The 25817-nt window shown below is 38.7% G+C and overlaps 1 protein-coding gene across 5 annotated transcripts; it reads left to right on the top strand.

Moving 5' to 3' along the window:
* The first annotated feature begins 147 nt into the window (after nucleotides 1–147).
* RCBTB1 (RCC1 and BTB domain containing protein 1) lies at nucleotides 148–25817 on the top strand. Of its 5 annotated transcripts, none has more exons than XM_055801720.1 (13): nucleotides 148–409; nucleotides 6586–6736; nucleotides 7595–7745; nucleotides 8219–8385; nucleotides 11555–11713; nucleotides 12807–12914; nucleotides 13842–13984; nucleotides 16984–17174; nucleotides 20242–20368; nucleotides 20858–21009; nucleotides 21689–21819; nucleotides 24856–25005; nucleotides 25098–25817. In XM_055801720.1, exons 2-12 carry the CDS (start codon nucleotides 6593–6595, stop codon nucleotides 24994–24996), a joined length of 1614 nt encoding a protein of 537 aa, XP_055657695.1. In that variant the 5' UTR covers nucleotides 148–409; nucleotides 6586–6592; the 3' UTR covers nucleotides 24997–25005; nucleotides 25098–25817. The 5 variants fall into 5 exon arrangements, 4 of the variants coding, with proteins under 4 accessions (XP_055657695.1, XP_055657696.1, XP_027646532.1 ...); XM_055801721.1 differs by having other exon boundaries at nucleotides 6566–6736; XM_027790731.2 differs by lacking the exon at nucleotides 148–409 and adding an exon at nucleotides 758–4703.

Here is a 25817-nt window from a genome sequence, read left to right as displayed (position 1 = left end):
TGTGTCACGTGCCCACGTACCCCCCAATCGACGGGGAGGAAAGGCTGGCAGGCCCGCCTACCGCCGGCCACGTGACGCCCGGGCGCGAACGGTCAAGCGGGCGGGGGCCTTCCCGCCGCTCGGCGTCACGTGACGCCCGGCTTTGCCCTCCCCCTCCCCGCCGCCGTCACGTGCGCGGCTGCCAGCGCGCGCTGCGCACCCCTTCGGCGCCCTTGAGGTGCGGCGCGCACCGGCGGGGCTAGGTGCCCGGCGGCCGTAACGGTCCTAACGGCCATAACGGCTGTACCGGCAGCGGGCGTGTCGGCGGTCGCTCGCCCCGGCGCGGGGGCACCTTGGAGGCGGCGGGCGCGGCCGACACGCCGGGCGGAGGGGCGGCGGGGAGCCAGCCGGGGCATGGCGCAGGGGCCGGGTGAGCAGCGCTCGGCGCGGCACGGGCTGGGCGGCCCCGGCGTGCGGCTGCGGGCTGCTCCCGCCCCGCGCGGCCCCGTCAGGGCGCCCTGAGGACTGCGGTGTGGCGGGGTGGGGGGCGGCGGCGGGGCGAAGGCCGCCGCGGGGACCCCGGTCAGGGTCTGTGGGGCTGGTGGCCCCGTCCGGGGGAGGAGGGGGGCGGTCTGACAGAAAGGGCGCTTGGCTGGGGGTCCTCGTCCGAGCGGCTTGGCGAGGCTTTCGCTTGGTCTGAATGTCTCCCACACAGCTCCCTCAAAGTCTCTTCCTGCCTGGCGCAGCTCGCAGTATGTTCTTACAGTTTTTGTTGTTTTTTCTTCTGATTCACGGTGTTTCAGTTCATCCTTCCCTTTGTTGTCTGCTTCCTGAAGGCTGAGATCTAGCTTACCGAAAAAGCAGGGCTCTCAACAGTGTTTTGGGTTTTGCTTTTTGGTTTTTTCTTATTGAGCTTTATTTGAATAACTAGCGTTTCTTTAGGTTTTAATACAGTTCTTCTACATTAAATGTTAAAGGAATGTCTACTTTTTAAAAACAACTTTCAGAGTTCTAATTTAGACAGCTTAAGTGATCCCTTTTGGAAAGCATGTTGTCACCTACTGAGGAGAGGTAACATGGACTTTAATCACTTAAACCAGGAGTGGAATTATGAGGAAAAGATACTAAGCATTATAAGTGGAAGTGTGTTTACAGCACAAAGATTTTTAGGAGAAACTGTTCGGAAGATGTAGTAATTCTTTAGAGCCTTAATATGAATGTTTTCCTTTGAATGCTTATCTCTGTATGCATCAGACTAAAATATAGGTATTGCTTTAGAATATGTCCTGTGTGCATGGCTTCTTCAATAAGCTGCGGTAGTGCTCAGCTTAAAAAAAAAACCAAACAGGCATATTGTTATTATAGTTTTGTTATGGTGGTTGGATGACTGTCATGCTATTAAGGGATTTTTCCTATGGCTGAAACAGTCTTATGTTCAATAGTATTCATGTGCATGGCATTTTTTGCTTGCTTGTATCTCTTTCAGCTGGTTACTCAAAGCAAATAGGAGGCCTGGTTGTCAGTTCTTAGATCAGCAGGTTTTTCTTTCTCTGTATTGCACATAAAAGGCATCCAGAAATAAATCATGCAGACGTTTGAGCACACAGATTTTGTCACAGAAATCTTGCCTTATGTAAGGTCTAAGGAAAGTAAGTTAAGGCATGTGATTTCAGGGAGTGCAGTATCTTTTTGCTGCCAGGAAGAAAGCCACAATAACCTCACTTGATTCACACATCTGATTAACGTTAATAGTATGTATTATTTCCACGTTCTTTCTCAATACTGAAATATGAGATTAAAAAACCAAACATAAACTAGAAAAAACATGGGCAAGATTAGCGTTACATCTAGGATTTCACTCTTTCTTGGTTGAAGTGTATGTAAAATTAAAAAAGGATCAAGTATGCCAGTCGGTTCATGTTGTTCTAAAGCCAGATATCCCAGCTTTTGTGTTCTCACTGCTGTTTATAATTCCTGTAGACAATTAGGATAAATGAAGCCCTGAGCCTGCAGTTTCTTTCTGTGCAGACTAAGTCTGCCCAGCTAGAATAAACGGCAACATTGGAGCCTGAGGAAAGAGTGAAACAAACACACGCAATTTCGTTCAAATAGCCTTTATAAATAAGGGGATAATATTTGAGGAGTTAACTATAGCTTTTTTGTTGAGATGACAATTGGTACTGTTTTCCTGGTAGGATGTTGTGTTAGGCTATTGTTCTCTCCAGCATGGATTTGTTTAGCTGAACTATAAACTCTGTAAAACTTTTATCTAAAATCATTTAACAAAACATTTTGTAAACACTGTTGTGTTTGTTTTGTTTTTTTTTTTAAGGCATGGATTCATGTTTCCCTACATGTATCACTGAGAATCAATCTGCACACCTTTTCTTTAGAAAGCAAACTAGTGAGAAGTTGAACTCATAAGCAGCAGTCTAGCACAGAATTTTTGAAGGACTTGTGTCTCTGAAAGCATGTGACATTTTTAAATTGTGAGCAGATCTAGATTTTTCCCCCCTAATGTTGATGACTGCTCAGAGTTCAATTTCTTCTTATCACAATATGTGGCTGGTTCAGTTTCCTTCTTTACAAGTCATCCTTTCTTGCTTATTTTTAGCCTCACTGAAATTCAAACAATCATCTTTGTTTCTGTTCCTGTTAGTATTGTATACTGAGATTGTTGGACGATTTCAAAGATGTCAAAGCAGTTAGAAGAGGTATTGTTGATATAAGCTCCCTCTGCTGGTTAGTTCTGCAGTAGAAATAAAGCTGTATGGTGTATAGTTGTTTATCACTGAATCATGCGGCAGAAATGAAGACAGTTGAAAGTAGTGACATACAGTGTTTCTAAAAGCAAGTATCTACTGGAGCACCAAGTTTAAGTTTATGGCTTTTAATTGCAATTTACCTAAAATCTAGATGTTGATATGTAAGTGACAGATCCTCCTTCAAACTGTTGCTTGCCATGTTGCATGCAGAATCTAAATAGCTTGAGAGCTAATATACTGAGACAGCCATCTGCAAACAGATTAAAGTAACTTCATTACTTTGGACTCCATCTGCTGCTATGTTATACTTACAAACTTTCAGTTAAGGTGCACTCATAGCATGTCATGTAGTGGAGTCCAGGCCTGTAGGTGAGTATCAGAAGTAAGCAATAGCCTTAGATAACTTATTGATACAGTACAGGAAGGGTGAGTGAAGGACACTGTTTCTTTGTGCCACTGTTGGCAATTACATGACTGAAGTCTTCTAGGTCAGCCTTCTGTAGCAAGGACTTGCCCATAAGAAACTCTGCACATACCTTCCCCGCTCCGTGTTCTGACAAATGTGCAAAGATGAAGTTTGAGTGATTGGTGTGAGAGATCAATCACTATATTGCAGTGTCTACCCTTTCAGAAAGTGTGCGGTGTGTCTTAGAGGATGCTAAAATTAATTGGATTTCTGTTTTGATAACACTGAGTTACTTTACTGACATCTCCATTTACAGTACTATATATAAATAAATACTCCTCAAATACTTTTTCCCCAATGTAGACCTCCCCCCTCTTCCCCCCCTTCTTGTGGCAAATAGAACTTTTATTGGAAAACTAGGAAATTGGTTAAGGTTGTTAAGGAATCCATCTTTAGAGATGAAAAAGGTGGTGCTTATGCCTAGGTTGGGCATTTCTTTTCTGTGGGAAATGGAGAATAAGTAATCCGAACAGCTTTCTATGCACAGTTAAAGCTAAGAAACAGGTATCCATGTATAAGCCCCAGAACTTTCAAGTTTGTATGTTATTTCACTCATTTAGTCATAAGTATAAACAAAAATAGCTGTTGCTACTGTAGAAATGTTGCCACTGAATGATGATAGGTACTCCAGCGAATGGCAGCATCTAAGGACAATAGTTAATATTTGTAAAGGGGAGGGGAAAAGGACTTGTGTTTGGGGGGAAACAGTACGTATTATATAAAAGGCAGGAGATGTTTTCTCTTGGTTCCTTGTGTGAGTTTTTTTGTTTTAAGGATTTTTGTGAACCTTCATTGGTTGCTAAACCTGGAGAGGGTTTAGGATTGAGATTTATTAAAGAAACCTGCCAGTGGCAGATGAGTTGTCATTAAAAACCTTTTAGGGAAGACTCTTGAAATAATTTGTAGGATTGTGGTAACAGTTGAAATTGGAAATATACTGAATTGTTTTAGATAAAGCAGTGTTAGACCCATCAAAAATTGTAAGAATCTGCATCTGTGGGTGGAGTTCATTGCTTATGCCTTCAGCGTGGAAAGTCTTGTGTGCTTGAAAGCTTTTCTTTTACCTACTGCTATTAGTTTGTCTGACAAGAGACCCAGTTGAGCTTTGAGGTATGGAAATGCAGTGTAACTCACATAGATTTTGGAAGTACTTGGAAAGGTTTTGTCGAAGTGGAGTGGTTAACTGAGTCATACAGTAATGGAAAATAAGCCAAGTGGATTAAAGACTTAGTGCAAAGATCAGAAAGGGAGAGAGAAAGTAGCGTATTTAAAACTGATTACCTTTAGAGTAGAATAGGTTCTCGGGGTGTGGTAAGAATTGTTAATGTTAATTTCCTAGGACATTCTCCATCAAAATAACATTTTTCTTCATGTTTTAAATTGACAGGATGCATTGGAAAGAACTTCAGTGAAGAAAATATTTTTCTTGATGTCTGGTTTATGACACATTTGTTGTGTGGCCAATTTTATGTTATATGAAGCATGTTAAATAGGTAAAGGCAGAAGCGATGGTTACTTGGTCTGCTCAAAAGAACAAGTCATTGCTGTCTTCTTTTAATTGATTGATAGTGTCATGTGTTAAAAGATTTACCAAAGTGAGGTAATAAATCTTAGCAGCTAACTAGCCGGAGTTTGTAACTGGACTAGAAATTAAGAAGAAATGCATTCACATCTGTTTAGCTGTGTAGAATGTGCTGTGGTCTTGGCATCAGGTAGACTTTCAAAAATTATTCTACAAATTTATTATGAATGTGCCACCTGGAGACTTCAGGTGTTTTCAAGACCTGCTTCAGATGTGAAATGTAGAGTGAAGTCAGGCTTGTAGTGAGAGAGGTACTTGTAGAGCAGACCTGGGTTTGTTGGAGCATGGTTACGAAATTTGATAAGGAGACAAGTCTGGGTTTTGTTTGTTGGCTTTTTTTGTATACCTACTTCCTGTGTGACCTCAGTGTTTCTCAAACTTTTAAAAAATAATAAACCCCCTCCTTCCAAAACACATCTGCACTGAACAACCTGTATTTTAGGATTGATTGTGGGTCTTAAATAGCTTTCTGAAGCTGTGGCTTGGTTGTCAGCACATTTTTCAGAAGCCAGCATCAGAAGCAAAGGAAAGAGGCTCTCTTGTGTTCTCACTGTCGTCCATATCCGATGCCCGGGCATCAAGAAGAAGCCTGACTTGAAAACAACAGCACAAAGAATAGTGGAATGGGATAGGACTGCAGCAAACAAATTAAAAGGAAAGAATTAAATGTTGGTGAGAGCATGGTGTCTGCATTTCTTACCCATTGAATGATACCTTAGCCTGCTTTTTTTAAATCCTTTATTGTCATTTATATCATGTCACTGACACTCTGTGGAATTCTCCATCTAGTGCTTTTCACATCTCACAAAACTTGCTGATATCCTTGAGAATGGGTCATCAGTTGTCAGTGGCAGACTCCCTTCAGGGTATAAGTGATGTTACAATTTTTATGTGCAGGACTGAAGGCCTTGATAAGCTCTGTATGTTTGTGTTGACTGTCAGCTTTTTTCCTGAGCTGATGCAATCATCCTGAGGAAACTGGGAAGAAGGAGCATTGTGGAAGGATGTATACATCTGGGTTCGTTGATAGATAATATCTATACCCAGTCATGTTTCCAGCTTTTAATGTGGTCCAGCTTGTTTCTAAGTAATGGATTATGACAATTTTACTTACTCGCTTTTCTCTGATGTGTTTCACTGCTTAATTGTATGAACTCATGAGTTTAGCTCACGCTTTTGTGCTCTCACAAATAGCTTTTGACTATAATAGCAGCTTTTGATTACACAAGAGGTGGCAGATCTGTGTCATGTGCTTAACAACCCCAGCTTTGTTTTTATGTGCACGTTTTACATACGCACCAACAGCTTGCTTACATGGCATATATAAGTTGTAAGACTACAATAAAATTCTCACTTGTGAAATTTTTTAAATAGGAATTCCAACTGAAATTCCCTCAGGAATCCCCTCTGCCACCAGTGGATATTTGCTAGATCAAAAGCTTTTAGTAAGTTTGCTGGTAGAACTTTTTTGTTAAAAGTTCTGAACATTACTGAACATATGAAGCAGATGTTCAGTTGTACTGAAGTCGAACCAAATATGGTTTACTTAAATATCCTGCTAAGAAAAGGTCTGCTTTTCCGTTGTCTTACCAGTGACTTGCTATTTGTTCGCCTTAAAACACAGAAACAATGATTACATATTGCGTATAAAATAGAATGCTATGCTTTCAAGCCACAACACATGCCTTTTCTGTCATTTAAAGGAAATTACCTTATTGCCTGTTGATGAAAGTGCAAAATACACTTTTTAATAAGCTTTTGGTTTTATTACAGCAATGTCTTCTTACTTGTAGAAACATCATGACACACAGCAGCATCATGGTGGATGTAGGCAAGTGGCCAATATTTACCTTACTGTCACCTCAAGAAATAGCGTCTATTCGGAAAGCGTGTGTATTCGGTACATCAGCTAATGAAGCTATATACATAACACACAATGATGAGGTAAGGCTGTAATAAAGTGGAACATTACAATTGGTTGTTTTCAGAGTCCACTGAATAGCTGTAAATTAATAGCTTCTCAGAAGCATTGTGTGAAATTTGTCAATTTCAAAACATGTTGGATATAACTTGTAATATTTTTTTTTTTAGTCTTGTATGGGGAAAATATAGATGGAGTATGTAGAAAACTTGCAAATGGCAAAGGCCAGGATGGATTACATGCACTTTTGAAGGCAGTCAGAATTCAAAAGAAGTTGTAGTAGCTTGAAATTAAGTGCAAGCGCTCCAGGTATGAAGATATAAAATGAGGTTATGGCTTGCTAAGTAACAATACAGTAGGAGATTATCTGTGGATTTTAATGATTCAGTAACTCAACACGAGTTAGTATCGTGCCTCTAAAAGAAAACAAGCAATGTGTTCTGGGATGTATTAATGGGAGGGTTTCTGGTAAGACTGGGTAGAGTAGGATTATCTCTTTTTTTTTTTTTTTTTTTCCCCTAAGACCTATGAAAGCTGCCTGTAGGATGAACCTCTCACAGTACAGCTGTGGCTGCTCTTTACAAAGGCCTTTTAAAAGAAGGTGGTGTCTTTCACTTTCACAGTTTAATAGTTTTTATCATACTTTTTCTGCAAATAACAAGTCTAGCTTTCAGGCCTGCACAGATGTGGAGAATTCTGAATCATCAGTTAACACAGTGTCTCTGTGCTGACTCTTGAGCTTGTTAAACTCCATGAGGGAAATCTCTGGCTGTTGAGAGCCCTTGGCAAAACTGTCCTAGATTTACGAAGACCTGAATATTGCCACATCTGTGCATACCTGAGTATACATCACTTGAAATGAGTATGCCTTTTTTTTTCAGGTATTTGTTTTTGGACTGAATTGCAGTAATTGTTTGGGAACTGGAGATAATCAGAGCACAATAGTACCAAAGAAATTAGAAGCCTTATGTGGAAAGAAGATTTCCAGTCTCAGTTATGGAAGTGGACCCCATGTTGTACTTTGCACTGAAGGTAGAAGATTAACATTTAGTATAGAAACATAAGTCACAGATTTTAAGTTCTGCTTGCATTTAACAAGAATGGATTAAAGTGTAATTTTATTAACTTGTTAATTAGGTAATATACACTAAAGGGTTCTCATTGCTTTTAAGTGGAACTAAATGCATTTGTAATAGGTACGGTGAGTTTCCATTTCCTGTGTTGCAACTGTAGGGTTTTACTCTGTCACTTTTGACCTGCTCAGTCTTATCTGTGCACTTTCATGTATTTCCACAATTAATCTAGAGGTTATATTGTGATATATAAAATAGTTTGTATACAAAGTATATAATTTTTTAATATACAGATGATTCTTGTAATAGTTTCGTTGTTTGTTAATGTCCTTCTACTTTCATGCTGGCATTTGCTAATTTCTTAGAATTCTGCCTGTCTAACTTCCTTGGAATTTTTGGTGGGCTTTATCACAAACTTAAATATTTTTGCAGACGGTGAAGTGTATGCCTGGGGTCATAATGGTTACAGCCAACTTGGGAATGGCACAACCAATCAGGGCATTACTCCTGTTCAAGTTTGCACAAACCTGTTAATAAAGAAGGTGGTGGAAGTAGCCTGTGGCTCTCATCATTCCATGGCACTGTCTTTTGATGGGGATGTAAGTTCAAACCTATTCAAATCTCTTAATCTTCTTCTTGAAGTGAATAGTGCAAGTGGTCTTGCAGTCTGAAGTTCTCTCTTTCTCTACAGTTTCGTTATGATACGACTTTTCTCCTGTTGCCTCAAACTAGGATGTCCTTTTCTTCAGAGCAGATTTGAAAACAACTAAATAAATCCCCTACTCACAGACCCCATCAAAAAAGCCACCCCAACCCAACCACAAAAAACAAGGGAATAAAAGCTTAGTAAACTTTTATCTTTCATGTGTTGTATGTCTCGCAGGGATGAGACCGGAAGACTTTGCCACTTAACAGGTGAAAGAATGGTTTGTAAGGTGCACAATGTAACATTGTTATTTGCTTGAAATTCTGTTATTTAAGAGGTAGATAGTTATTTGTATTCACTGGTTCACGTTTGATTCATTTCTCTTGGTCTTCATGATTGCCACACTGGTACTGTGAAAGAATGTTGCTCTGCACACCTCTGCATACCTTGTGTGTAGCTAATGAAAGAGCACTTGGTTTATAGCCAGGTCTGCTTTATTCTATTTGTTTATATGGCTTAAGGCTATTTATTATGGGAAACACATACAATTAGTTTCCAGTTAGTCAGATTTGACCAATGTGTGTGTATCTGTTTTGAGTTGCATGTTACTGCATGGAGGAAGGCCTGGTTTCAGCTCTACTTTAACAAAAGAAGAGTTCTAATTTTAAAACCTTCCTAACAATGAAAACGGAAACTACAATTCTTTCCATCCTGGTAATTGGAGCGTGTCAGTGTTAGGGTTCACTATAGAGTCATAGTGCAGCTGTAATACAAAGTAGCAAATTGGTATTTTGAGGGTAGGAAGGAGACCTTGGGTAAGTTTAAGTGGTTTGTGTTGTATCTAAAAGAGAGCCTGCACTTAGGAAAGTTCTTCATGCTGTCACATTTGACTTGGTTAAACTATAAAATGTAGTGTGCTGGCAGGAAGGAGTGGATGTTCGTGTGTTAAACTAGTGGTGCCAGCTGCTGTGTAGTAGCTGCCTGTGATGGCCGTGCTGTCTCTTGTAATAAATGTCACACGCTTGAAATCTCAATGGAAGTGGGGAAGTTTCTTTGTATTTACTGTGGAGTTGATATTTGCAGCTTGCTTGCCATTGTGGCTAGTTAATGTACTATAAATCTATCCCTAGCGTACCTTGCAGGAGCTTAGCCTATTTGTATCCTGAGATTTTATCTGTACCAGAGCAGATTATACTGAAAGCAGCTAAATGTGTTCAGTAGAGTTTTATTTGCAGAAAGATTTGGCTGCAAAAACCCTTGTAACTTGATATAGCTGGAGTTTTAGAGAGGCATAGAAGTTGGAAGTATTTGTGGAAATGCTTGGCATAATTGTTTTGTACAGTTGGTTCAGTCCAATTTTAATGCAGAGCGAATTAGGAAAAAAAAATAGGACCTTAATGATAGACTTAAAGGACAGCAGATGTCTGTACTTCTCTGAGAGAGGAAACTGATCAGCTCTTCGGCATTTTGATCTACTTCCTGAGAATCTCTATCTCAGTTGTTTGTGTGTGTGTTATTGAAATGAAGATATTTTATAAAGCATCTTCAGATACTCGGTAGGAATCAAATATCCAGTGAATGTGAGTAACAAAAGCAAAGGACTGCTTTCTTTTGTTTTGTTTAATGTAAACATGGCAAATGAGTTGTTTTAGTGGGAGGGTTGTTTGTTCTTGTCTTTTGTGGGATTTTTATTTGGGTTGTTTTTCTTTTGGTGGCAGTGGAGGTGTTAGTTTCTAATAACTGACTTTTGGTTTGGTGTTGCAGTAAACAGGTGGCCTCTGGCACCAAAGGATGTGCAGACTTCATGTTAGGGTATCTGTCAGTGTGCTTTTATTAGCCAATGACTGGATATTTTCAAGAGGACAAACTTTTTAATTGGGTGAAGCGCCAGAAAATGAACTGTCAGAACTAGTTTTATGCCAAACTATGCATATGTGTGTGTCACGGTTTAGCCCCAGCTGGCAACTAAGCACCACAAAGCCACTCCCTCCCTCCCTGCTGTCACCCCCATGGGATAGGGATGAGAATCAGGAAAAGGTAAACCTTGTGGGTTGAGGTAGGAACAGTTTAATAATTGAAATAAAGTAAAATATAATAGTGACAACAGAGAGCGAAGGATAAACCCCAAGGAAAAACACGTGATGCACAATGTAATTGCTCACCACCCACTGACTGATGCCCATCTAGTCCCTGAGCAGTGATCAGCAACTCCCAGCCAACTCCCCCCCAGTTTATATACTGAGCATGATATTTTATGGTATAGAATATCCCTTTGGCTAGTTTGAGTTCTAAATATATATAATATAATATTGGAATAATATTCTAATATTCTGTAATATTCTAAATATTACACTAAATCCAAAGCATAGCACTGTACCAGCTACTAGGAAGAAAATTACCTCTGTCCCAAGCATGCATATAATAAAAATTGAAGGAACTGAAAATACAGAGATATAAATATTTTTTTTATACCAAACTACTTCCCTGTCTTCTGGAATTTTAGATAAAAGGAAGGAGTATTTTTTGGTTTTATTATCGCTAGTTTGCTACTGACAAACTTTGAACTGTCAAAGATGGTACTTTTTTGCTAATGCCATTGTGTAAGACAGTTTTGCTACTGTGAAACGTGGGCTGATCTCCTTTCACAGCTTTTGAAAGATACAGAAGAGGTATGAGTGTCCAGCAGCAACCTGGTTTAGAGTTCTGTGAAGAAAACTAAATAGCTGTAAATTGGGGGGGTCAGCTTGTCTGGGAAACAAATTACATTCTGTTTTGCATTCCTTTTTCCAGTGTCGTGAAAGTATAAAGATATTCCACTTACTAGGCTCTTATAGTCTGACATATTTAATATGGAAATAGGTTCCTTTTTGTTTCCTGTTATAGTCAGATGCTCTGATTCTGTAGCAAGACACTGAAAAAAGTACCATGTTCATATTTGCTAGATCAGTCCTATTGCTGTTTATAATTTTTAGCTGTTGAAAATGAATTTTAAGTATTTTAGCTTGTTAAACGGGATAGTTTACCCAATCTGATGCTGACGACACTGAGATAAATTTGTTACTGTCGTTACTATTATTAAGGCTTAAACTGCAGGTTTTTTGTTTGTCTGTTTTTATGGACAGCTGTATGCTTGGGGCTATAATAACTGTGGTCAAGTGGGATCTGGATCTACAGCAAACCAGCCGACTCCTCGTAGGGTTTCGAACTGTTTACAGGGTAAAATGGTAGTTGGCATTGCTTGTGGTCAGACCTCCTCCATGGCTGTAGTAAACAATGGTGAGGTAAGCATTGCTACATTCTCATGTTTTCTCTCTGTTACCCAGACTTGAAAGGTTAATGTCTGAACTTGGGGAAATGCTGAAAAGGAGTCCTCAACTTACAGAGTTGTATTGATAGAGTTATATTACTGTTATATTGATAACTTCTGTGAGACCACTTCAAGGAAAATTCTGCAATTAACTGGAGATGCTGTCTTTACACTGAACATTCCTTCTTGTGGCGAAGACTGTATTGTAACATAATTCTTATTCATGTCTGCAACTGCAAGAATTTGAACAGTTGTATTAAGCATGTCTGTCTTCATATTTCAATAGATTGTTTAACATATGTCTTCATTAGATTTTTTTGAAAGCGTGCACAATTAAATAGTTAGTCTTTCTGCAAGAATACACTGACTGATCCTGGTTCTTAAACACGCTGCTTAATTGCCAGCAACAAAACCAAACCAATCTTTTGAACATTGCACTAGTATTGTGCAACTGTTTGTTTCACGTACATTTATGGTGCTATCTTGCTTCTAGGTATGAACTGTAACCTCAATTTTACTACATTTCACCAAACTTGGAGTGTAGGATTTCTTTGAGACTGGAAGGACTGTAAAAGTCACTGAGGTTGAGATGAGCTTTCATTGTGCATACTTTTGTCTTAATGTGCCCACTGTAACAAAACTAAAGTAAAAATTAGAGCTAAACTGGGGACTTCAGTTTAAACTAATCCAATAGCTAATCAGCTGATCAGAATAATTCATTGTCTTTAATGAAAGAAAAAATAATAAATAGAAAGGAAGGTGTAGAGGTCAACTAAATGTTGACACTATGGGAGAGATTTTGCTGTATTGTTTATTGCAAAATTCCTACTGCTTCAAAGACAAATATATTTTAACCTTCTTTAAAAGGTAAATGCAGGATTGGAAAGTTGAATACAGTTAGTCATTACAGTATATTTAATATCTTTCACCCTTCCCTGTATTGCTCTTGAAATAGCATACAGTTTTTTAATAAGATGTATCCAGCACAAGTCAGAAAAGTACTAAGTGTTAAATGTTCTGTACTTCTACAGAGGAGTGGCTTAATTTTGTTTTCCTTTTACAATCAGGTTTATGGCTGGGGTTACAATGGTAATGGTCAGCTAGGTCTTGGAAACAATGGCAATCAACTAACACCATGCAGAGTGGGAGCGTTACATGGTGTGTGTATACTCCAGGTATGTCTAATGTGGAGATGAAAGTGTGGCTAGCATCTGTTTAAACTTTATCTTTGGCGTCTTATACCTGCTTCTGGATTTCACAGTTCAAATACTGATTTTTGTCAGTTCCTATAAATTACATTAGGCTTATAAAAAGTGCAAGTAAGCTGTAAAATACTTGCTTTTGTAAATGTTCTGAGTGATTTAAAGTTAGCTAGTGTAAGTAAATTATACCACTGATGCAAATTGCATATTTGTTACAAAGCTGAATGAATGAAATGCACTAGGCAAAGACAAGAAATGAAGGGGAACAAGATGTTCAAACTAGATTCTACATCAATATTCCTGTTAGCCCTTCAGAAGTGTGGGGAGAGGGAAAATGAGTCATGGGTGTGGATTTGGTTGTTTGGTGGTGGGGGTTTGTTTGGGGGGTTTGGGAGGGCTTTTTTGCTGCTTTTTTTTTTCCTGCTAAAGAATAAAACTAAAATTTAGGATTTCCTGGGGTTTTAGTAAGGTTCTGTGGAGTTTCATGTGATAACTTGGGTTGAATGATTGTTGGTTGTTAAACTGCAGCTCTTGTAGTTTGTATAGTATTCAAAATAGCTAATTCTGAAAGTATTTCAGAGTTGCAAGATGTGATCAAGTTCACTGTTCTTTGTGTGAAGAAACTGCAACTGAAAGCAAGTAAAAGCTAGGGAGAGTTCACAAAAGTGCAGTAAATATTTAGGAGTAATGAATGAACACTAAATTAATGAAGTTGGAACTTTTCCAGTACCTACAGTTAATGTATTTTGTGATAGCTTTAGGTACTGAGAAACACATTTGTAGTGCTAAATGAAGAATACCTGAGATATTTAACATCAGCTAGACAAAGGTAATGTGTGCGATAATTTTGTTTCTCATCTCTGTTTTGTTTAGTAGTAATGCTTGTACATTTACTTACAGATTGCCTGTGGCTATGCGCACACACTAGCACTAACAGATGAGGGTTTGCTCTATGCCTGGGGAGCTAACACTTATGGGCAGCTGGGAACTGGCAATAAAAGTAACCAGCTAAGCCCGATGCAGATCATGATGGAAAAAGAAAGGTAATCTCGCTGAAGCTGTTTCTGGATTGATAAGTCTGAGCATGTGTTATGCAGTTTCTAGCACTGGAAGCATGCGTGTGTAGGGCTTGGTGGATTGTTTTTGTATTGCTAATGTTAAAAGCATAGGAAAGGATGATAACTTACAGTTTACTGTAGGCTTGAGTGCTTTCTGCTATCTGTAATGATTATTGAAAGTAAACATTCTTTGTATTTACCTTATACTGAAAGATAACGAATGACTAAGTGTTAGGTTATTCTAAATATGGTTCCTTTGGTTAAAAATTTGGAGCTATGAAATTGATAAGCCAAGCTTTTAAGCTGCACTGAGGCCTACATTTTGGGTGGGAGGGGAGGGAGAGGGGGAAGGAAGCACCACCTTTATAAGGAGTGGCATGTGAGGAAAAACAGATTTTCTCAAAGGCTGACAATAGCCAACCACATAAACAGAACTTGATTTGCAAGGTTGCTAGAGCTAAGGGCAGATAATACCACTTTTATTAGTGGTACCAGTTAGTAGTTTCTTAGTTTCCTAGACTCATAAAAGAATAACCCTAACCCTTCACCCTTTTTCAGCACCCTTGTCATCCTCATATTTGGGATGGCTCTTCTGATATTTACCTACAAACTTGGACCTCAGTCTCATTCTCTGGGCCCATGTGTATGATTAACATACCTCAGTTTGGAAACCTCTTAGTCTATAAATCCCTTAACCTGTAAATCTCTTAACTTGTAATCTCCTCTTAACTAGGAAACAGTTTTGGTTGGTTTTTCTCCTCCATTTCTGAACTTTCTTTTTGGGAAGTCGTTCCTATTTTTTTCCTGTTTCTCACACTAAACAATAAATTAAAAGCTGCACAGTGCTGAGATTATTTAAGAGCTTAAAAAATGAGTGGAGGGAAAGAAGAAAGGAACCACCACAACAGAAACCACTGAGGTGAGGCTGGCTTGTCTGTGAAGGAAGTGACATTAGCAAAGCAAAAGAAAATATTCTTTAAAAAAGCACTGGAAGAGAAATGTGCGTGTTTGCAAATAAATCAACTTTGTTTTCTTAGCGTTCTATTTCTTGAGTAAACTAAGGGGAGCTGTTGCATTTAGAACTGTATGTGAACTCAAGCATGGGATTATAATAAAACTGGCATTTGTTCGATGGCTAAAGGAGGGAGATGTCGTAGAACTTCTGCTTGGAATCTAAGGGAGAGAGAAGTCACTTGAACTTATTAATATTGCTTCACTTGGCTCCCTTGGAAACAGTGCTGTAAGTGGGTGAACTGTCATTTCCTGTGAGGCATATTACTGCTGCTTCTTCTGGTCTTTTAATTTATATAACTCTTTTGTCATTTATATGTAATGCTGGTGACAGTTCCTTAGGAGGTGGTATTTGATGCTATCTTGGAGAATATTCTCCAAATAGCTTATAAGGAGCTTCTAGACGTGTTAGTTTGGAGGAACAGCTATGAAGGCCAGCTTCCTGAATTTTAATGTTAAGTGTCTGCTTAACACATTACCCTGTATGTGTACTCTAAGTATACTGTACATATACATGTATTATAGTACATGTTCTTAAGTATACACTTCTATAGTATAGTTACTCTAAAAATAGGAATCTGTTCTGCTAAGGAAAGGAAGTTTGGGGAAGGTAGTAGTTTAGGTGCATAGCTATGATGGAAAGCAAGTTGTCTCTAAAATAATTACTTTATGATGTCTCTTGCAGAGATGCTGAAAAATCTCAATGTTGCATAGAGGTTCATAAATTGATCATGGTGTAAACCAACCCATTAGTTTTTTATCTGCCAGAAATTACTGATACATACTGAAAGTGATTGTAGGTTCTTTCTGTGTTTGATCTTGAAAACAATTTTTGCACTTAAAATGTAAGCTTTATGTAAAAAACCCTTTTTTCCTAAAAAGCTAACTCTTCATGGATATTGTTGGGTAAAGGAACAAACATTTTTACATGTATATTTTTAGACTGCTTGGAAAGACATTTATCCCAGCTGATCTGTTTCTGGCACAAAGGCATGAAATCCTCTGATGTATTTTTTTAGTGTGGAGAAAAAACAGGAAAGCGTAGCTTTTGTTTTGAACTGACACTGGCACTTCCCCTGGTTTTTGCTTATCATGTGAACAGAGACACTGGAAATGTCCTTGCGGTCCTTTTAATGGAAGTGTGATTCTTCTTAGTTATTGTAATGTTTCAGATAGCAAGATAGGGATTGTCTGAGCAATGGGAAAACAGAAGAGATTGTGTATCAGCAGCTCTAATATTTTAAGGAACTATGTGAGGTGGGTGAAAATAATATATAGACTTTATTTAAAAAACAACCATAACTTTCCAAGAACGAGGAGTTAAGTGTGTGTATTCACCTCTTCTTAAATGAAGCACTGTCCATGTACTGTCCTGAATTTCAGTGTTGAGGCTTTCAACAGCAAAAGAAAGTGTTTCCTACAGGTAGTAGGTCAGATCTCTGTCTACATACAAAAAAAACAGATTAAAAGAGGGGTAGAAAGGAGGGTATATTGAAAAATACATAGGAACTTAATCTCAAAATGAGATAATTTTTGTAATATCGATTTGAAAGAAGTTCTGAAAAATGCTTTGCAAAACCCTTAGTAGTATAACCTTCTTGTCTGTTCCCTAACTGGAGGTTTCATAAGCTCCATAAGCATTTTTTCTTGAGAGTAAGTCTCATGTGCATTGGTTTTAAAGGGGAAAAACAAAACTTTGTTTTTCTTCATTCCTTTCCCATGGTTATGGAAGAAAAAGAAGGAATGTCAACTGATGAGAATGACAGAATGCAGTATCTGATTACAATAAAATCTACAAGCAATCTGAAAATGCCATTTCAGTTTTTAAATATCCACTCAAACAGTATCTCATTTGCGCAGGACAAAGAAAGAAGTACAGGAGTGTAGATGCATAGTTTGGTTGGCTGTTACTTTGGTGAGACATTTGGAAGGTCACTTGGTTCTGTACCTTACAAGGTTTCTTCTGTTTGCAGGGTTGTGGAGATTGCAGCCTGCCACTCTGCTCACACGTCAGCTGCCAAGACCCAGAGCGGCCAGGTGTACATGTGGGGCCAATGCCGTGGGCAGTCAGTGATCCTTCCCCACCTCACTCACTTTGCCTGCACCGACGACGTGTTTGCTTGCTTTGCTACTCCTGCTGTTATGTGGCGTCTGCTGTCAGTAGGTAAGAACAAGCTCCGGTATGGCAGCCAATGCTATAACCTCTGTGTACATATGTAGTAATTAGTACAGGATACCACTTCTATGTCAGGATGGTTCCTGCTTTAAGCAGAAGCAGTAATTAAAACTAGCTCTTTCAGCTAAGTTTTTTTTCTTCTGAAGAAAACAGTCTACTTCAGCAGCTAAGGGTTCAGCATAGGGTTAACAAGATTGTTTGTTTACCAGTATACATCTGGAGAGAATTCTTGTTTACCATCGTACTGTGAATATTGTCTGTTTCCAACCTTTGTATTGTTTGAGCTCCAGCCGAGGACTGGGAAGGACTTTTGGATCATTAAACATAACTTTTTTTTCTCTTGATACTATTCCTACTTGGAAGAGTGCTCCTGATGCCTGTTACTTTGCTATCTAGCAACTTTGAATTGTAAGGGTTATCTCTAGCTTTTCCTCCTTAGTATTTACCCTTCCAATATGAATATGAAGGGGAAAATCTCACTCATATGCTTCATGTTAGGAAAGTAAAGAATTCCAGGTTTTCATTTTTGAGATTATTTCTCTCATCTCAGTTTAGTTTGACTTTCCCCAAAGACAGGCAGGCTTGTCAATAGTTGTACCTGTAAAACAAGACTCTAATAGAATTGTTTTCTGTGTTGGAACTCTCTTATATTGCCTTGGATTACATTTTGGGATGCAGTCTCTGTGACCACCAACTTAAGCCCAAGCTTTTCTTCTTGATTATCTTTGATTCACATGCTGCTAATTCTTATTTGACCCCAAATATAAACAAATATTAATACAGCTATAAAATGCTTAGCTTGCACTAAGCAAACACTGAGGTGTTTTCATGTTCAAAACGTGAAGATGTTTTCATCTTACATCTGTTGCTTCAGTTCTTGAGATCATTTAGGAGATCTAATCTGTTTTCACATTGACAACAGATCCTAATTTTGTTAGTCCCCGTACAAAACTGGTTTCATGGAGGCATCACATCCTAAGTAACCTTTCTGCAGACTCGGACTTCATCTTTGTATGTGGCTCGTCCTAACCCAGCTTCTCCATCTTAACCTGTTATTTAGCATGTTGTCACATTTCTAGAGGGCATCTCATCTATAGAGGAAAACTGGATAGTTTTACTAAAGACAGAGAAGACTAGCTTGGAGTGATCTGCTTCTGGGTAAACTCCATCGTGTTTTATCCCACCTCACTTTCTTCATTCTCTAATCCTCTGTGATATGTGTTAGTCTTGCCCTCTGTAGAGGTCTGACGGTTGTGCAGTCTGTTGCCTTTTGCTAATAGTGAAGGTGTTTTAAATGACATCTCCCCAGTTCAGTACCTTTCAAGTTCTTGATTTTTATGAGGTGTTCCCAGACTGAGTATAACAAGGTATTTGACCTTTGTACTTGCATTTTAATTCCTCTTAGCCTTTGGGGTTTTTTTCTCTTCTTATTTTGATAATCCTACTTACTGAATATTTAAATCAAAAGCATTAATTCTGGGGACATTTTTAATCTTCATTTTCCATATAATTTTTTTCCTTCACTTTTTTTATTCATATAGCTTAAAAACTTTTTTCTTTTTTTTTTCCTTAGTGAGAGCTAACTCTGCATACAAGTTATTGTTCTAATTCCGATTTTGATGGCTTTGCCAAAAAAATTAATCAGTCACTCAGGATTGGCTGTGGTGAAGTACAAATATTCAGCTGTTTTTAAGGAATGAACTTAAGGTATTTGGAGTGAAAGTTGATCTACTGCATAGCTTAAGCTAAGCTGATGACCTAGAAAAAAAATCACATGAGCAAATGGAGGGGGATTGGAACATGGTTTAGTCAGCCCTGATGAGATGCAGGTTCTGTGGATGATCCGTGTAAATTGGAGGAGTGTATGGTCTTTTGTGGCACAAACATGATTTGTCTGTTACAGAAGTATTTCATTTTAAATACCAGCTAATTTAGCTGTCCCTAATGGTGAAGAGGGATTTGTGGTTTGTATATGGATGAACAATACGCAGTTCTGTGAGACACAAGAGACAGACCACATCCTGTTACAGTAAAAATCTACTTATTTATCCTTTCCATGCTGTGCTTCTGAGAAACCATGTGTTTTGAAACACACTTTTAAGATGTATGAACAGAAGCCTCAAGTAGTGGGGTTAAATTAGATTTTCTAAAACTTCAGATTTCTCAACTTACCGCAAACCTTGGCCAACTTGTGCTGCAACTCTTGTATGATTTCTAGAGGTACAGAATGGGACCTCTGTGGGACCAGTGCCATAGGCCTTAATATACAGAACTGTCAAAAAGCTGTAATATCTCAGCTCTAATCCACTTCCAAAATTGCTGAAGTCCTGTGTCCTTGGTTATACCAAGGACACGGTGTCTACTGTCTCTCTTCTTCAACAACACTGCTGTTGGGTTTTGTGTTGTCATAACTGACTAATAAACTGAGTGTAATGGTGTCAGTGATAGTTCTTGTTAGCGAGACCTGGCAAAGACCTTAACAGACAACCTGCAGGCTACCTCTAATCTGCCAGCACAAAAAAAGTGGCCAGCTGGTGACATGTTTTCTTGCCCTTCAGGCTCAGTTCACACCCTGTCAGTGGGGCTGAAGTACTGTACACCATGTTTCAAGTGAGTTGCAGGTGATGCTGCAGGCTCCCGTTACCAGTGGCCTGCAGGTTATCCACAGGTTCTAGTTTGCAGGTTGCAGAGCTGAGCTGACCCAGCACTAGCACTGAGCTGCCAGCAGGCTGGTTTCCTGGGTGGTGCCCAGGCAGAGAATGAGAAAGTTCTCCAGGTACCTTCCTTGGTGCTGTGCTACCTCTGTGCCATGAGCTGGAATGGGAAATGCCAACCACTGCTGCCTGTAGCTGTTGCGGAGCAGCCCTTGCCAACAGGAAATGGTATTGGATTAATTCATTGTTACCATTTCACCGCTTAAGCCAATGGAGCCCTGATAACTGACCTATTTTCCTTGGTATGCTCTTAGTTGAGCTGCTAGCTTTAGCTAGTGGTGTGTGTGTTCTATTTAAGATGTTTAATGGTTTTTTTGTTTGTTTTAAAAATGTTTCTCTAGAGCATGAAGACTTTTTAACAGTAGCAGAGTCTCTGAAGAAAGAATTTGACAGCCCAGAAACCTCAGACCTTAAGTTCCGTGTGGATGGAAAGTACATCCATGTCCATAAAGCTGTTCTGAAAATCAGGTAGTGGTCATGTTTCACAGCTGCTGTTCATGCAGAATAACCTCTCAGTGTTGCACCTAAAGGGGGAAAAAATGTAAGGGGTAGGGAGGGACCCCTAAACCTGTAATATATAGCATCTATGTATCCATAATCACTTTAAATGAAGCGATTGTGAAAAAAAGTTGGATCAGAACTCTGTCTTAAAATGGTCCGTATTAAATTTTCACTAAGCCTGTTTGTTGTTCCCAGGTTAATAAATTCTGTTAAGTTGGCCTGAATGCAATGGATACACAGGTGTTTCTGTAGCATAGATCAAGTAAGAGTTTTATCTTGATGCATAACAATGCCCACAGCATTAGGAACCAAAATGTGGACCACTGGCTGTGATGGAGTATGGTAAAATATTAGTGAATATTGCAGACTGCCCCAAATACGTATTTCAGGGGGACTGTAATGTAACATTCCATGTGTTCATAAAATAGTGTTCCAGATGATGTCTTTGTCTCTTAGGTGTGAACACTTCAGAACCATGTTCCAGTCGTACTGGAATGAGGATATGAAGGAAGTGATAGAAATAGACCAGTTTTCTTATCCTGTGTATCGTGCCTTTCTTGAGTACTTGTATACAGACAGTGTTGACCTTCCGCCTGAAGATGCAATAGGTATTGCTTACGGTCCAGTTATATTAGAAAGCAGCATCCAGAAAAACTGACACGGGATACAGAATAAATGTATTAATATTGGCTTCTGGTCTAGCCTATAATGCATTTTACTGCTGATTAATTAAGCTGTCTTTAAAATACTGTTGCAGCAAACTTACATATTTAGAAAAAAACTATGAGCTGTTTTTTTCAAGCTTGGGTGAGAGACTATTTATCTGGGTTAAAATACTTGCATGTTTTACTAAATTGAGTCGATGTTTGTTTAGGATAAGGTCAAAGAATCTCAGCAGATCTAATAGGGAAACTTGGACAGCAGAGCAAAGAGCAAGCTGTAATTCAGGCACAGATTTTTATAATGGTAGGGTTTTTTTTCTCATGTTGCAGTGCCTGTTTTGTGATAGTTCCACTCTTGCAAGCAGTTAGGTATGCAAATCAGTGGAACAGCTTGTGTATTTACAGAGATTAATAGGATTTGTGTCATGAGGTAGTAAAAGGCCTTTCTTCCTGTGTAATGGTAAAATGCATTTTTCTGAGAAGTAACCTACTTGGAAAAAGCATGTTATAGAGCTATAGAACACTGCATACAGAATACAGGTGCAGTCTATACACCAGGAGCATAAACTCTTGTTGAAAGAAGAGATCGTTACAGCTGACTAATACGGTGGCATTTTCATTGCAGGGCTTTTGGATTTGGCTACTTCATACTGTGAAAATAGACTGAAAAAACTGTGTCAACACATTATCAAGAGAGGAATTACTGTGGAAAATGCGTTTTCATTGCTCTCTGCTGCTGTCAGATACGATGCAGAGGTAAACTTCTAAACTTCAATCTCTTAAATAGGTGGTTGCTTTCTGACAAACTATGGAGAAAAGCAGCCAGTTATATTTTCATATAAGCTCTCTCTTGCTATCAGATAATACTACTTGCCATTTTCAGAATTTAAGAATGCTGGACTTATAAAAACTGTATCTGCTGTAAGAGATGTATTTTATTTTTTTTTCTATAAACCAGTACTGGGAAGGTGAACTAGTACAGATATCTAAAGATGCCTTAAGTCCCAGGCTGAGACTCAGTGTCTGTAAATGTTTGCATTGCCTTATTTAATGGTAAAAGGTTAGGATGCTGTGCCAAGCTTCATGAATTACTGTTTCTGGGGTGAAAAACAACACTAAGAAAAATCTCTGAGGAGGAAAACACTAGCTCTGAAACAAGGGAAGGGTTTAAACACAAAGAAAAACTGTAACAATAGGAAGAGCAGTCTTGTAAGCTTTAAGTTACTTATTTGTTGTGTGATGTCATATGGTAGTAGGTTTGGGGATTGAGTGCATTGGAGATTTTTTTTGGTTGGCGGGGTGTTTTTTGTTGTTTGGCTTGTTTAGCTACAGTCAAATACACTTTCAGTCTTCACAGTATGCTAACTAATGACACAGCAGGATAAGAACTGTTCTATGGACCTAATAAATGTTGAAGACAGAGAAAGAGTGTGTGAAAGGTGGGGGGAAGGCTAGCAAAGCTTCCCTGTTGCATAATGGCTGACTTCACTACTAGATCACTAACATGCTGCTTCATGAACTAATTAGGAAGTATTCCTGGGCTTGCCTCGGCTATTTATGTTCAGCATAGTATCTGTGCATCATGTTTGCAACTTTGCAATTGGCTAGTTTTTAACTTGCTACTTATGCTCTTAAAGCAGTTTTGGTACTTGGTAAATCAGCTCATTGCTTTGCCTTTTACATAATATTCAGCAATTAGCATGCAGGTGCCCTAACTTATTTCAGAGCCTCGTGGTGCTTTGCTTGTTTGGTATACCTTACCCAAAGGGTTGTGCTAGTGTCTGAATTGTGGCTTCAGCTCTACTGTGAATAATGATTTCTTTAGTGGGAGTTCATGGAAAATAGGAAGATTTCCATATTTTAGCCTCAAAAGACTGTTAGCAGGATGGGTCTTCAGTGTGTGATTGATTCCACTTGTAAAGGGTAGAAAAAAATCCAGTTACTATGCCTTGGGTTTACCTCACTAGCTAAATGAAGTTAGAAATGACAATAGAACTGTAGGCTGAAAGGCTACATCAAGGAGATAGAATGGGTGACACAGAGGGGTGGCTTTTTTACTAAAAATTTTAGTAAAAATTGGTTTTTACAGGCTGTAATGCTAGATGGGGGCTTGAAATTGCTTGGGTGATGTTCATTCAAAGGACTGTGCATCTGGAAGACAACAGTTAAAGGAAGCTGCTTTCCTAATTTAAAATAACTCTGTGACTTGAAACTTTCCTATGCTTGCTTTGGGGGACTGACTGACATGGCTAGAATTAGGTCAGGTCTGGCTTCTTATTGCAGCTTTTAATTATCATTGGATATATCTTGTGCTTTTATTCACTTCAGTCTGTATTAAGTAGTTTGCTGGGAGTGCATCCATCTGCAAATGAAATTCAGTCTTTTTTTTAAACAGAAATTTAATTTTTCCAAAGTTACTTACTAATAGTACAGTATTTCTGTTTATTGTATGCTTTTGTTGCATTGACTTGGAATATGAATTTTTTAATAAAGCAGTGCAAAATATTGTAATGTGTATGATGTAATTTTGTTTAAAATGCTAGCTCATGCTGTTACTTAGAAAAGAAAACCATCAGTGTTCAGTTCTAATAAGCTTGTCTTTTTTTGTTGCACAGATGCCACACAAGTCAAGATCTGCAGCTTCAGAATGCCTGGTTTTAGGCCAGGATATATTTTTATATTATTGTTGTGTCAAGAACTCTCACTGGCACACAGTTGCTCTAGCTTCCTTAAGTGAAAACATGAATATTAATCAGTCTTCTTTCGTACCTCATGGCTTAAAGAGCTCTGCAAATTTGTTATGCCTTACTGCAGCACCCAGTCTGCTGAGCAACTAAGGAAGGGTGTGTTCTCACATATGAAGTATTAGTTCTACAAACTTAAAAATTAGAACAGGGTGGGCAGTTGCTATTTTGCAAGGGCTGCAGCCTCCTCCTTATAGCAGCTTAGATCTGCAATGCAAAGAGTAGACTTTCTCCTCAAAAGAGGCGTTGGAAACAATCTGAGTGGGAAGTGTTCTGTGATCAACTTTACATTGACAACAACTGTGTCTTGTTTTTTTTTTTTTTAGACATCCTTTCTCTCTGACATCATGCGGGTGCAATGATGGTTGTGAGGCTTTTCTAATCGTTAAATGGAAGGCACTTCCAAGTAGACTCAAATATCCAGAGCCTACTTTCTGCAAGAATTGCTATGCTGTATTGTACTACAGTACTTCCTTTGAATAATTTTTGGGACATCTGTGAAATACTTTGTAATGCGGGTCTGTTTCTAATGCACAGAAAGGCTGCCTGCCTAAACCTTGCTTTAAAACTCTCCAGTCAGTATATGCTTGGATTGAGCCTGACACGCAACTTTAAGGTTTCAGTGAAGCCCTTAATTAAGCAGGAAGTCAAGCAACCTTATGTATAGATTTGAGTTTATATTATGGAACAAAAGAGCTGAATTTTCTTAATCCACAGTCTCAGTTATGTATCATTACCCCAAGTTCTCCTGTTTATATTGGGGTTTAATAGCTGTTAGTGAATGCAGGTGAAACTCTTAAAGCGGGAAAACTTTTAACAAATTATGGTTACTTTTCCCCTTGTAACCATGTTACGTGGGCAGAATTATCATTTTCTGTTGCATTTACAAAGTGACGGTGTGTGGGAAAACCATTGAGAGCCACTGGTTAGCCATGTATTTGTCTAATTCTCTGCTAAAATAAAGCATATACAGGCGCTTGTGCCTGAATGTAATTTAAAGATATAAAGATAATAAGTTTGTTTGTTTTTTGTGTTTTTCTCTGTTTAGGACTTAGAGGAATTCTGCTTTAAGTTTTGTGTCAATCATTTGACAGAAGTGACACAAACCACAGCGTTTTGGCAAATGGATGGTCGCCTGCTAAAGGAATTCATTGCTAAAGCCAGTAAATGCGGAGCCTTTAAGAACTGAAATGAGGCTGTAAGTTATGGGTGTTTGTAGGGGTCTTTTGCAGTTACAACAGTATGTCATAACTGTATGGGTAAAAGTGAGTCTTACCTGCTTCCTTGTAGGAGAAGATGTGAAGGGCCAGAGTGAAAACATGTTTTCTGTGCTCGAGTGAACTGTTGCAAAAATGTCAAGTCAAGTGAAATATTCACTTGCATTTAGCAAGCCTGGATGGTGGAACTTGCTCAAGATTTCAGACAGAGTGAGTAACTGCTGCAGTGTGCAAAGGACACCAGCTGTGTTAAGGACTCACCTTTTTAGCCTAGGAGAGCTCCATTCTAGCACCACCTGTTCGTATTTTCAATTTACTTTTTGGTGTTGGAGAATAGTCTGACCTGAGCCACTGAATGATGTCACTTAAATCATTAACTCCCTGGGGTTATAGAGAAACAAATGGCATGGATATCTCTTACTGCATTTGCATGATCATGGATGAATTTGCCATTTGCTGTGTGTAATTAACCAACTGTATCTGGTGCTTAGAAAAGTGTGCAAAACTATCATACGCTCAAAGCCTATGCAAGTGACTTTGAAGAAAGGCATAACTAGCAAATTTAATTGGAAGTAAATCTCTTATATTTGAGTATACCTTAATATTAAGTTGTAATGTGTACTTTGTGTAATCTGTTCAAGCAATATTTATAATGGTTAATGGAAAAAAAATCCCTCTTCAGTGATTACATTGGTTCCCTTGGAGAGGAAGAGATACACTGTTCTGAAAGCGGTGGTTTTGCATTTGTGTTGTCTAAATCTAAACTATGTGTAATAAAATCCACTTTTTTTTA

The sequence above is a fragment of the Falco peregrinus genome, chromosome 4, assembly GCF_023634155.1.
Source record: "Falco peregrinus isolate bFalPer1 chromosome 4, bFalPer1.pri, whole genome shotgun sequence".
In the NCBI taxonomy this organism is placed as follows: domain Eukaryota; kingdom Metazoa; phylum Chordata; class Aves; order Falconiformes; family Falconidae; genus Falco; species Falco peregrinus.
The sequence above is the reverse complement of the archived record's forward strand: the minus strand, read 5'-3'. Positions and strand labels throughout refer to the sequence as shown.